General features: G+C 44.2%; 1 protein-coding gene across 5 annotated transcripts in view; it reads right to left on the reverse strand.

Moving 5' to 3' along the window:
• The window catches only part of MARK3 (microtubule affinity regulating kinase 3), a 96519-nt gene that overhangs the window by 63411 nt on the left and 19445 nt on the right, over window positions 1-13663 (reverse strand). For all 5 annotated transcript variants that reach the window (XM_018570514.1, XM_018570512.1, XM_018570513.1 and 2 more), the window contains exon 2: window positions 518-709. In XM_018570514.1, the coding sequence (XP_018426016.1) occupies window positions 518-709 (192 nt within the window). The remainder of the gene's footprint in view (window positions 1-517; window positions 710-13663) is intronic.

A 13663-nucleotide genomic window follows, 5' to 3' on the forward strand; every position in this document is an offset into this window, starting at 1 on the left:
TAATATCCCTAGCACAGTCCTACAGACACTGAGTGCTGATGACGGGTATCCCTAAATGCTACCCAGAAATAGAAAATGTGCATACGTTTCAATTAAAGAGTACACAAATGATTGCCTAATCTGCTGCCCCCATTCATTGAAATCACCCGATTTAAAAGCAGAAATACAGTAGCACACATCCTATTGCGTCACAATATTCTGAACATGCAGGCCAAAAATCTCAGATCCAACAGATTCCAGGCTTGACCTTTTACTGCAAACAAGCTCATTGTGTACTGGAGCGAGCGCCACATGGGGATCTCAAATGGACTGCAGTAGTGAATGCACAATGAGGTCCTCTAACAATACGCATGCTTTAGTTACATTCCAGCGCACAGCGACATTGAAATATGCATGCATTCTACTCCTCGTTACATAACACTCTGCGTACAGGGATTAAAAGTGAATGAAACGAGCAGGGATGGCGTACGGCTCTGCCAAAAGGAGCAAAAACACAAAGACTGGAAGCCGTATTTACCTCTCTGCCGGTGAGGATGTGCCGAGCCAGTTTCACTTTAGCAAAGTTGCCTTTGCCGATGGTTTTAAGCAGCCTGTAGTTCCCGATGTGAGGCTGCTCGTCCGCGCAGGAGGCGATGGAATTCCGGTTTCGTGCTCCAGAACGGCTGGGACGGGTAGGGACCTCTTGTCGTCCATCTCCATGAGACGTATGCTGCAAAAAACAGAGGGAATAAGCCTGTTTAGTAAGGAGCACGTAAGACTATAAACGACTCAACTGAGAAGAATTGTATCTTCTGCTGGTACGTTAGGCATTACTTCAATTTATAGAGAAACCGTCATCAGGTAACACTTCTCAGGCTGCTCACATACCGGGTTTCCACCAAAATAAGACAGACAGTCATATTTTTTTGGGCTCAAAAACACACACTAGGTCTTATTGTCGGGGAAACACAGTACATAAAATGTTTAAAATAAGCACTTACTGATGCTGCCCCTGCTGTATGCCTTTTGTCAGGAATAACCCTATGGCCATCTTCACCCTCTGACACTTCCAGGTATGTCAGGTACAGTAGGTCCTGTATTGGTCCTGATGCCACAAAGGTGAAGTTTCCTACGTACTGCCGCTACACAGCGCACACCAGCTTTATATAATGTGCACAAGCTGGTGAGAATGGACCCTTGCCACTAAACCGAAGGGGGGCAAACTCCGGCCCTCCACCTGTTGTGGAACTACAAATCCCAGGAAACATTGCAAGAGTCTCACAGCCACGACTCCCAGAGACAAATGCATAATGGGATTTGTAGTTTCACCACAGCTGGGGGGCCAGAGCTGCCAAAACCAGACATGAATATCCTTAGATATAGTGGCTGCATTAGGTTTCTTGTATCTATGGAGCAGCAGCATTCCCAATAAGCACTTCAGAACATCTTCCCTCTCAATGTCCAACCTGGAAGGGGGGGGGGTCTGTAGTTACTCTGGTACTCAATGTCAGCAAAGAGTACAAGTGTTATCCACTCACAGGATTTCTGGCAGGATCTGTATTTTTGTGCATTTTTAAGCAGCAAATAAACTCATTGTGCGGGTTTACATGCACTTTAATAGTACAGCACAGTGATTGCGTCTGATTCTCTTATCTCACTGCAGGTCTGCCAGGCAAAAGCCAGTCGGTTAAAAAAAAACAACAACTCTGAAATCTCTAATTATGTTAAACACCCACAGTGTTCTTAATAGCATAAAACCATGTGATCTAGTTAAACCATGTGATTGCATACTATGAATATATTCTATTTATTCACGTGAAGTATGACACATCAATTTACAGGATCATAGACACAACTTATTGGATCAATCGCCTCTGTCCAGAGAATGTGAGGGATGCTAAAGCAGGAAAGTGGACAGACTTTGTATCACAAGGACGGCCAAGACTACAAATAATTTAGAAGGTTTGATGCCAGTTGCAGCCTAGGCCTCATTCCCAAATAGAATTTCACCCAAACCTGCTTTAGAGCATTAAAAAGTGACACTAAACTCGGGAGTTAAATCTTAAAGATAAATTCAAGTACCTTAACTGTTACCATACATGTATCTTATTTGTGTATTTGTAGATCCTCAAATCATCTCTGAATTGGTGCTGACACTGTCCTTCCTTCTGGAGGGGGGCTACCTTTGTTCTCCATGGTCTTTGTGTGTGTTGTAATGTAGTCACCGCTCCAAGCTGTCTCCTGTGATGGACTACAATCTCAATACAAATTAGACTAAACAGGAGATTGTAGTCGATCACAGGAGTGAGCTTGGAGCGGCGGCTACTTCACAAAACACAGAGACCATGGAGAACAAAAGGTAGCCCCCCTCCAGAAGGAAGGACAGTGTCCGCACCAATTCAGAGATGATTTGGGGATCTACGGCCGAGTGATCTACAAAATATGATGCATTTTTAATGCCAAAACCAGACATGAATATCCTTAGATATAGTGGCTGCATTAGGTTTCTTGTATCTATGGAGCAGCAGCATTCCCAATAAGCACTTCAGAACATCTTCCCTCTCAATGTCCAACCTGGAAGGGGGGGGGGTCTGTAGTTACTCTGGTACTCAATGTCAGCAAAGAGTACAAGTGTTATCCACTCACAGGATTTCTGGCAGGATCTGTATTTTTGTGCATTTTTAAGCAGCAAATAAACTCATTGTGCGGGTTTACATGCACTTTAATAGTACAGCACAGTGATTGCGTCTGATTCTCTTATCTCACTGCAGGTCTGCCAGGCAAAAGCCAGTCGGTTAAAAAAAAACAACAACTCTGAAATCTCTAATTATGTTAAACACCCACAGTGTTCTTAATAGCATAAAACCATGTGATCTAGTTAAACCATGTGATTGCATACTATGAATATATTCTATTTATTCACGTGAAGTATGACACATCAATTTACAGGATCATAGACACAACTTATTGGATCAATCGCCTCTGTCCAGAGAATGTGAGGGATGCTAAAGCAGGAAAGTGGACAGACTTTGTATCACAAGGACGGCCAAGACTACAAATAATTTAGAAGGTTTGATGCCAGTTGCAGCCTAGGCCTCATTCCCAAATAGAATTTCACCCAAACCTGCTTTAGAGCATTAAAAAGTGACACTAAACTCGGGAGTTAAATCTTAAAGATAAATTCAAGTACCTTAACTGTTACCATACATGTATCTTATTTGTGTATTTGTAGATCCTCAAATCATCTCTGAATTGGTGCTGACACTGTCCTTCCTTCTGGAGGGGGGCTACCTTTGTTCTCCATGGTCTTTGTGTGTGTTGTAATGTAGTCACCGCTCCAAGCTGTCTCCTGTGATGGACTACAATCTCAATACAAATTAGACTAAACAGGAGATTGTAGTCGATCACAGGAGTGAGCTTGGAGCGGCGGCTACTTCACAAAACACAGAGACCATGGAGAACAAAAGGTAGCCCCCCTCCAGAAGGAAGGACAGTGTCCGCACCAATTCAGAGATGATTTGGGGATCTACGGCCGAGTGATCTACAAAATATGATGCATTTTTATTAATAGTTAAGGTACTTGAATATTTTTAAGATTTAACTCCTGAGTTTAGCGTCACTTTAAACATGAATTCCGACATGCGCACCTAATATTGATTATCTGACTTCTAGAATTTGATATGTCCAACTTTTTTCAGCTTCCTCATGATACCAGTTGAAGGATGTGACCCCTGGCATATAGTGCACGGTAACCTAAACCATGCACGTCTCCCATTGACTCCATTTTGGTCTTCTCCATCCCTGTGGAGCCATCTTGGATCCTAGGCCCAGGCTGTACATGGCAACAAGACTTCTGCTCACGTTGAAATTAAATCACAATGTCAAAGCAAACAAACAAAAAAACAAACAAAACATTAAATACGTCTCTGCAATACACATATTTCCCCATGCGTTATCACTTTAAGCCCTCATTCACACGGATAACGGCCGGCCCGTACAGATCCGTGTTGCGTGCACAGCCGTATCGGGCCGCTCCCGGGAAGGACAGGTGCTGTGTATGCTTAGTACGCAGCAGCCTGTCCTTCTCTATGGGAGAACGCGGCTGTACGCCACCCTACGCTCACCCGACCTGCATGTCCGTGCGGGTGTACGGACTCGTACGCCAACAGAATGGATCCTGTCGGCGTCCGAGCAGGGACACCCGCACAGACGTGCAGTTTGGGTGAGCGTAGGGTGGCGTACGGCCGCGTTCTCCCATAGAGAAGGACAGGCTGCTGTGCTGCGTATAATCACCCGATGCTCTGATATAACAATGGGGGGGGGTTATGAAAACTGGAACAGCAGTGCATGGCAACCAGATTGTTACATTTCAAAGCTTCACTGAACAAACTGGAGATAGACACGGCTTGGTTGCCATGGGCAACTGCTCCAGTTTTGATCAATTTCCCTATATTTTCAGCTCTCAAATCACGTGTTGTCAGCCCTCCTTACTTCTTTTATGATGCATTGCAAGAACACAGATCCCTCCTCATCGCTATACCCCTCCTTGTGCACAGGCAGAAAGCGCAGGACAAATCGGCTCACAAGATTTTAGGGAAAATCCAACAGGTACTTTTTGTACTCAAACAGATGACAAAAAAAAAAAAAAACTTTCAATAGTTTATTCAAACAGACAAGGAGAGGCAATAAGCCTTCACTCACACCTCTGATAAAAAGGTGCTGCAGGTAAATCGCACTGAAAAACGTCTGCGTGCTTTTCTTTAAGTCGCCTGGTGATAGGTTACCGTGCCAGGTGGTGCAATACAACGCACATGCCATGGCTAGGTGCAGTGTGGTGCCATTAAGAAATAATGTAACAAAAGACCACCTAACATTGCAGCATAGGGGCCGGGAGCAGCATCACATAGACAGGGCCGTCCCCATAATGAGGCAGTCACCGGCGCATCTCATTTGGTGGGGCGGCAGAGGGATGGCCAAAGTGTCTCAGGGTGCGAAGAGCTCTTGGCAACCTGTGACGCCCTTTTGGGCCTCCTGCCCAGCTCCCTGATGTCATTGGTTGCCAAGGAGCTGACCCGAATGCTCCGGCTGTTAGGCCAGGTCAGGTCCACTTTGATTGTGCAGATGAGAGCCGATATAGAAATAAGAGGGCAGAGCTAAAGATGTCAGCATTTCACCACATCAAGGATTGTGATAAATTATGCATATACATACAGCACAAGAGAGCCTTTCATCAGACTCATCCTGAAGCAGATGCATTTTTGCAGATCTTACGCGAGGAGCTCCATACAAATGATCATTAAAGATTTGCAAAGAAAAAAAAAAAAACCACTAAAGGTTTTGGGAAGAGATTATTCCCAAAACCTTTAGTGGTTTAACGTATTAAAGTGTTTGAAACCTCAGAGAGGAAAGCGCTTCAACCACAAAAAAACTTACTGACGCTAGGAGTTAAATCTTACCCATCAACATAAATGTATCTTATTTGGGTATCACTCAGTTGTAGATCCTCAGATCATTTCTGGAGGGCCAGTTCACACCACAAAGTCTGCGATGCAGCGCGTTTGGCCTCTGGAACGCAACCCAGCCAGCTCCCAGCGTTCAGGGGCATGGCAGTGCATCGAAGTCAATGACAACGCAGCTACGCCCCCCCACCCGCAAAGCGATTGCCCACACCTGGAACGCAGACATTAGTACCTGCGTTTGGGTCCAGTGCGAACTGCAAAAATAGTGCATGGAGCATTTTTTTTTTTCCAGATCGCAGTGGACCGGAACGCAGGCACTAATATGCCTGCGTTCCAGGTGCGGGTGATCGCACTGCGGGCAGGGGGTGTGGCTGTGCGGTGCCATTGACTTCAATGTACCTCCCGCCCCTGAACGCAGGGAGATGGCCGGCTCGCGTTAGAGACCAAACGCTCTGCATTGCAGACTTTGTGGTGTGAACCGGCCCTGAATTGCTGCTGACACTGTCCTTCCTTCTGGCGGGTGGCTACTTTTGTTCCCCATGGTCCCTGTGTGTGTTGTAAAGTAGTCACCGCTCCAAGCTCGCTTCTGTGATGGACTACAATCGAAAAACTAAACATGAGATTGTAGTCCATCACAGGAGAGAGCTTGGAGCGGTGACTACTTTACAACACACACAGGGACCATGGGGAACAAAAGTAGCCCCCCTCCAAAAAGGACAGTGTCAGCACCAATTCAGAGATGATTGGAGGATCTACAGCCGAGTGATACACAAATGAGATACATTTTTGTTAAAAATACATTCAAGTACCTCAACTACTAAGATTCAACTGAGTTTAGTGTCACTAAAAACAACTTGAGGTAACACATTTGAAGGGGACGATGACTAAACAGGCTCAACTGCTAAGTGAGTTGTTAACAAATCCGTACACATTCCCTAAAAAATAAATTCTACACAAGAACCCGACAAATGAGTCACCAATTTATTCTAACGCATTGCAAACATCAGAACGTTCACTGAATTTAACTTGAGTTTTCTGCATGATCGGCTCACGCAGGTCACCTCACAGGGTCAGCAGGCAGGCAGCAAGACTACACTTCCTGACCGGTGCTGTGCGACGACATCTCTCTGCTTCTCCAATCACCAATGACATACAAACGTTTTGGATTTGGAGGTGGCAAGAAACATCCTGGTAGCGATTTGTTTTTTTTTCACATCAGGATTTCATGTTCGAGTGTCAACAGGAAGTGTGTTCTGGCATTACAAGCAGGCGTGTTCCAGGATTACCATCAGAGAGAATTACAGTGGATTGGTGTACTGCTGCAATGCCTGAGGGCTTGTTCACACGACGTCCGTTTTGTGTACTGACCGGATCCGTACGCTGCTGCACTCAAAATGCATCCCTATGTGTTTTATGGGCTACAGTTCTCATGTGCGCAGTCCGTTCAGGTTACGACAGAAAAATACTGCAGGGTCTTGTCCTGTATTAAAAAAGGGATGTATTGCACTGACAAGTCTATAATTTTGCCACTTTATAGATCATTGGTTCGACCTCATCTGGAGTACGCGGTCCAGTTCTGGTCACCAGTACTAAGAAAAGATGTCCTTGAGTTGGAAAAAGTCCAGCGAAGGGCAACCAAACTAATTAGGGGTATGGAGGACCAGAGCTACGAGACGAGGCTACTAAATTTAAACATGTTCACATTAGAGGTGAGGAGATTAAGGGGGGATATGATTTCCATGTACAAAATGTTTAATGGTGGTAGCAACATTAGCGATAAACTGTTTAAAATCAACTCCGTTACAAAAACTAGAGGCCATCACCTAAAATTGGTGGAAAAAAAATTCCAGCACAAGGGGCGAAGGGGGTTCTTCACAGTAAGATCAGTTAGGGTCTGGAACTCACTGCCACAGGCGGTGATTTCAGCAAATAATGTGGAATTGTTCAAGAAACTTTTGGACGATTTCTTAAGGGACCGTAATATACAGGGGTACGGGTACTCCTAGAATGAGATCCTAATAGGTTGGACTTGATGGACTAATGTCTTTATTCAGCCTCAAATACTATGTAACTATGTAACTATGTCACATTTTGCACGGTCAGAAAACGCAAACGCATCAAAAATGCACGGCAGCTAACATACTAACAGCCCCACTCCAGCCAAAAAAAATTAAACAATTTTTTTTACTGGAACGCATCAAAAACGCGACCAAAACGCACTGCATCAGTCTGCACATCCGCACCTGATATCATGTGAACAGGCCCTGAAGGATAATCGGATGTACTTGAACAGGTAGGTTGCCCTCCATTTATGAATCTCAGGGCTTTGATTTCGATGTTGGCCAGGGTGCACCTTTACCATCATCCACAGCAACATCTGCAGTGCAGAGATGAAAATAGGGCACTTTAAAAAGACACAGCTTCATCTACAGTATATATCCATGGGAAGCGGCAACATTTCCACACCTCACAATAGGTACTTCCCAAAACTGAGGACTTGACTAACCTGCCATACAATGAGGAGTTTGTTGGAAGAGCTCTGACGCATGGGCACAGCTGCTTTCACTGCAATTAGACGTCAAGCCTCGTAAAGATACAACTTTTATATTTGTACCATCTGACAATATGAAAGACTGGCATTCTGCATTGATTCAGGACAAGGTGTACAGCACAAAATGTACATTGGAGAACTCCTGGGATGCCTAGCTTCCATACTGGTTGATTTCAACCCCTGTGTACACTGATCAGCCATAACATTATGAGCACCTACCTAATATCAAGTAGGTCCCCCTTTTTGCAGCCAAAACAGCCATGACTTGAGGAATGGACTCTACTAGACCTCTGAAGGTGTGCTGTGTTATCTGGCACCAAGCCATCAGTAGCAGATGTTTGAAATTCTGTGAGTTGCGAGGTGGGGCACTCCTCCATGGATTGGACTTGTTTTTCAAGCACACCCCAAAGATGCCTAATTGGATTGAGATCTGGAGAATTTGAAGGCAAAGTAAACACCTCAAACTCACTGTTGTGTTCCTCAAACCATTCGAGAACCATATCCTGCTGAAAGAGGCCACTGCTATGAGGGAATACCATTTCCATGAAGGGGTGTACTTGGTCAGCAACAATGTTTAAAGTAGGTGGTATGTGTCAAAGCAACATTCGCTTGAATGGCAGGACCCAAAGGTTCCCAGCAGAACATTGCCCAGAGCATCACACTTTCTCTGCCAGCTTGCCTTTTCCCATGGTGTATCCTGGTGTCATCTCTTCCCGGGTAAGCGGCACAGATGCACCTGGCCATACACCATATGTAAAAGAAACCACAATTTATCTGATGAGGACACCTTCTTCCACTGTACAGTGATCCAGTTCTGATGCTCATGTGCCCATTGTTGGCGCCCTTTCAGGAATTCGAGCTACAGTAGTTCTTCTATTGGAACGGAATATATGGTCCTAATGAAAGATTCAGATGTCAAATGATCAAAAATGACATTACCATGTTGAAGCCAAAGTGAGATTTTAGTGATTGACTTTGCATGTAGTTTAACCGTTTCACTGCGGAATAACTGGAAACCATTGAAATGTTGCTCTGCCGAACACTGTGTGTATCACGCACAATGCAGACTTTACATCTGACCACTCAAGTTATATCCAGGCTTGGAAATTATGTCATAACGAGATTTGAGAGCGATACCATGGCAACACTTCCTGTATACTCCATCCAATTTTAATACAAACTGCTGTAGCCTTGCTGGACTTGGCATTTATTCTATAAAACTCAGCGTGTAGAGAACAAATAGGTAGACGATACCGCTGCCAGATAAATGGGGTCTCTAGTTATGTCACCGTTAAAAAGTCACTTCAAAGTGAAAGGAAAGCAAAAATGGAAGGGAAAAGTAGGGAAGGGTTAAAACTAGGGATTCACCGAAATTTCAACCGCTGAAACAATTCGGCCGAAAAATGGTACTTTGGGTAAAATGCCATTTTCCGCCGATATAAAATCGGTGCATCCCTAAATATAATGGGTAGTAATATAGACTCAAAGCTGGCACAAATCAGCTGGGATGATTTGCTGTGTGGGGTGAAGCCAAAATGAGTGGATCCGCAAAACTACAGCAGGCAGACTGACCTACTCTGCAAACAGGAAGGAGGAGGTGAATGGAATTCATATGCGAGGTTCAGCCAAACAGCAGGAGGTAAGAATCCAGAATGACGTTTGCTCAAACCCTTGTGATGTTACTGACCTAGAGATCATGGAACTTCCACAACAAGAGCGGAGTTACCATTTAACATCTACTTTCTTTTTCTTGCTCCTTACCAAAGTCACACTTTACAAGCTTACTATTTTACATCGGACAGGATTTAATAAGCAGAATGAAGATTCTCCTTGTGACTGGGATCTGTATGTCAGGGAATACGTCCTCCGATATATCTGATTATGACTGAAAGTGAAAGAAAATTCCAAATTTTGGGCTGTCATCAGAACAGAATAGATGGGAAATCTTCCAATGAGGACACTAGTTCTGGTGACCCTGCTGACGACCAAGGATTTTCCTCCCTTTTGAAGAATTTCCTCACTTCCTGTTGTGGTAATCGGACAGGAAGTGAAAGGTAATCTCCCCAATGGGACACAGCTCAAGATCAGATTAACAGTAAACTTAACAGAGTAGTAATACTGCAACTGTAGACAAACCCCATTCAATTTACCATTAGGGCTCGTTCACACCAACTGCATTGACTGGTGTTTTTCCACTATTGTTTTCCATTTCCTCCGTTGGTGTAATGCACAGTGTGGTGCAGAATACAGGATAGATGGTACCAGAGGTCAGCACGCTACAACATAGCACACCGAGCTGCTGCACAGAGACCCGACTGTATACTTTGTACGCTGCCAATAAAGTTATTTTTTTTTAAATAGTACCTTGCATTGTAACAAAGCAAGGCACCAGCTGCATGCTAGAACAGAATATTTTGGCACGGGGCTGGCATGAACCAGCCCTTAGAATGGTAATGCATTTTTTTTGAGCTACCAGGCATTGGATTCCTGGGTGGAGAAACGTTCAGCACCAATGAACTGTACTATGTGCTATAATGACATTGAAGGTCATGGGAGGTAAATCTATATTCCTGAAAGTTTCAGGAGCCAGCGATTCTTCTTCAATGGAGCAGTTTTCATTGGCGGCAGGGAGACGTAATCGTATATATATATATATATTTTATGCTTCATTGACATATTATGAAATTGGGACTTGAAGTCAGGCAACAGGGTCACTTTAAAAAGACTTATTCATTCAGACCCTCTCCCTCCTATGCTGACCTCTTGTCTATTGGCGTGGTTCTGCTCATCTTTGCACGCTGCGCACTTATCCACTAAACCTGATTTCAGTTATCACACAGAAAAGTCTCAGTGCTGATGGACAATGCTCCAAATCCTACGTAGATAATTCAGCACACAAAGAATCACGCTGTAAACTACTCAACCGCTAAACTTACTAACCCTTGTGGTTGGGCTACTCCCGCACTGCAAGGGAAAACTGTTAGTTTGTGTCTAGGTGCTTAAATAATACTCGCCTGAAGCTCGGAGCCGACCAGCTGTCAGAGTGCTCCCTCCAGTGTCTCCCCCTGACTGCAGCATTGGAATCTTCCCAAGCGTCCTCCTGTCTATGCACGGTGTACAGACGTGATGATTTACAGGACCTTTTACAGACTGCTGCAGAAGAGGGGAAGAGAAACTGGGAGGACCAGTGTACGAAGTAGTCGGCTCGGAGTTTCGGGTAAGTTAACTTTTTTTTTTTTAACCTAGACACAAACAAGCACTTACCCCTTACCGGGGAGGGGGAGGGTGGTCCTCTTTAAACTGAGCTTTTGGTAATGTAATGCAAATTTCAGGAAGCTCCCACATGTGCTTCCAGGCAGGTCTGTAGTTGATGGCTTGCCGGGCTGCTGTGAAAACTTCCATCTCTGTGAGTGACAGAAAGAAGTTCACAATAGGCAAGGAAATGGGAATACTGGATATGCATATTCACTTGTCTCATGAGCTACTGTTCCCACGACGCTAAATTACTGGCAACAAGGCAACTGTTGGAGTGGCCTAAGGCAATACAAACTGTGGGTAGAACGCCTGTGTTCCCTTTATGCATTTTAAGGCTTTGCTTTGTGTATTGTAGTGATCCCAAACTTGACATGACAATGCAGGGGTGGACAAATTAACATGGAACTCAGGAGCTAGTCTATCCAAGTCCAGCAGGAGTTTTTTTTGTTTTGTTTTTGTTGTTAGGAGCCAGCACCATTGACAATTAAAAAGAAAAAAAAACCCCTCAAAAGTTAGGTGCCAGTTATAATTTTTAAAGAGCACTGACTACCTGGCTCCTAGTGTTATACATTACTGTCATCTTTAATCAGGACATTATTGAGCATTGAAAAACCCTAAAGGGTAACCGCAAAATTCTGGGGTGGTGCCGCAGAAAATGTTCTCATTGCTTGGGCATACGTATGAATATTGGTAATCACAGAGCGGAAAATGGACAGTACATTACCATGTGGTGCACCACAACATGTGTGTGGGATTATTACAGTGATGTGCCGTGCCTTCTGTGCTGGGTGAGGCAACCCTTTTTTTTTTTGATTGGACAGCTTGGACCAATGGCGCTTTGCCCTTGGTGCAAGCCATCCACAGAGTAGAGGCTGTGACAGCTCTTGCCTCACTATGTTAGGTTACACAAGCAGTGGGGAAGCCTGCTTCTGTGTAACCTAACTACCTGTCAAAAGCCGGATGCAGGACCGCCTGTAATTAACAGGCAGCATTCCAGCCATGACAGGTTACACATAGGGGAGGATTTCCTTGCTGTGTAACCAGTTACAAGTCGATCTGAATGGAGAAAAAGATGTACTCTTCAGACTTGAAGCTGACAGCTTTTCACTCCATAATACTAGGTGAGGCTCTGCCCCACCTGACCGCACGTCCCTGGTGGGATACCCCTGAAAATAAATGGCACCAGGAATGCCTGCAAGTTCTGAACAAATAGGTGTAAATGGACCCTAAAACAAAGTTTATAGTAAGGGTAATTCCTATTCTCATTCCCCTGTATTGTTTGGTAGCGTCTGCTACCCTTCTGAAAACCTGCCCTCAACTTATACATAACCTATCCATTACCAGTGACACCAGCAAAGTGCGATGGTCATTCGCGGCCTTCTGGTAAGAAAGCTTTGGACTAAGTTCTGCTGTACATTGTACACCAGGGGTGGACAAAATAAGGACATTCAGGAGGCAGTCTGTCCAATCAAGGAAACCAGCAGGATTTTCTTTTTAGGAGCCAGCTGTGTGTTTTAACCGCTTGAAGACCAGGTGTTTAGACCCCCTTCCTGGCCAGGCCATTTTTCAGTGTTCAGCGCTGCAGTACTTTGACTGACATTTATTCCGTCACGCAACGCTGTACTGAAATGAATTTTATACCATTTTTTGGGGACAGATAGGGCTTTATTTTGGTGGTATTTAATCACCACTGCGGGTTTTATTTTTTACTATATTCAGGAGAAATTACTGAAATTTTTTTTTTACATTATGCTATAAAACAACTAATATTACCCACTTTTTTGGTAAAATATAAAAGACGGGGTCACGTCAAGTAAATAGACACCAAACATGTCAAGCGTAAAAATTGCGCGCACTCGCAAAAAACTAGCATACCCAAAATTGGCCATAGGCGACGCTTTAAAAGCTTTTACCGCTCATCAGTTTAGTGTTATCAGTGATTGATGGCCCTAGAACTATTGCTCTCATTCCGACGTTCGCGGCGATATGTAACATGTGCGGCGTAATGGGTGCAATCGTCGTTTTCGCAGGTATGCGCACCTTACGCATGTTTACATGCGTGTATGTAGGGGTGGGGACCTTAAAAAAAAAATTGTTTTTTTTAATTCTTTTTTGTGTAATTTTTACTTTTTTTTTTCACTTAACTTTATTGCTATCACAGAGGGGGCTGAGAAACCCCCTTATGTGATAGCAAAAGAGGTGACAGGTCCTCTTTATGGAGACATCAGGGGATAATTGGATTGAGATCTGGAGAATTTGAAGGCAAAGTAAACACCTCAAACTCACTGTTGTGTTCCTCAAACCATTCGAGAACCATATCCTGCTGAAAGAGGCCACTGCTATGAGGGAATACCATTTCCATGAAGGGGTGTACTTGGTCAGCAACAATGTTTAAAGTAGGTGGTATGTGTCAAAGCAA

This window comes from Nanorana parkeri, unplaced genomic scaffold (genome assembly GCF_000935625.1).
Source record: "Nanorana parkeri isolate BGI_ZX_2015 unplaced genomic scaffold, ASM93562v1 scaffold1544, whole genome shotgun sequence".
Classification (NCBI taxonomy): Eukaryota; Metazoa; Chordata; class Amphibia; order Anura; family Dicroglossidae; genus Nanorana; species Nanorana parkeri.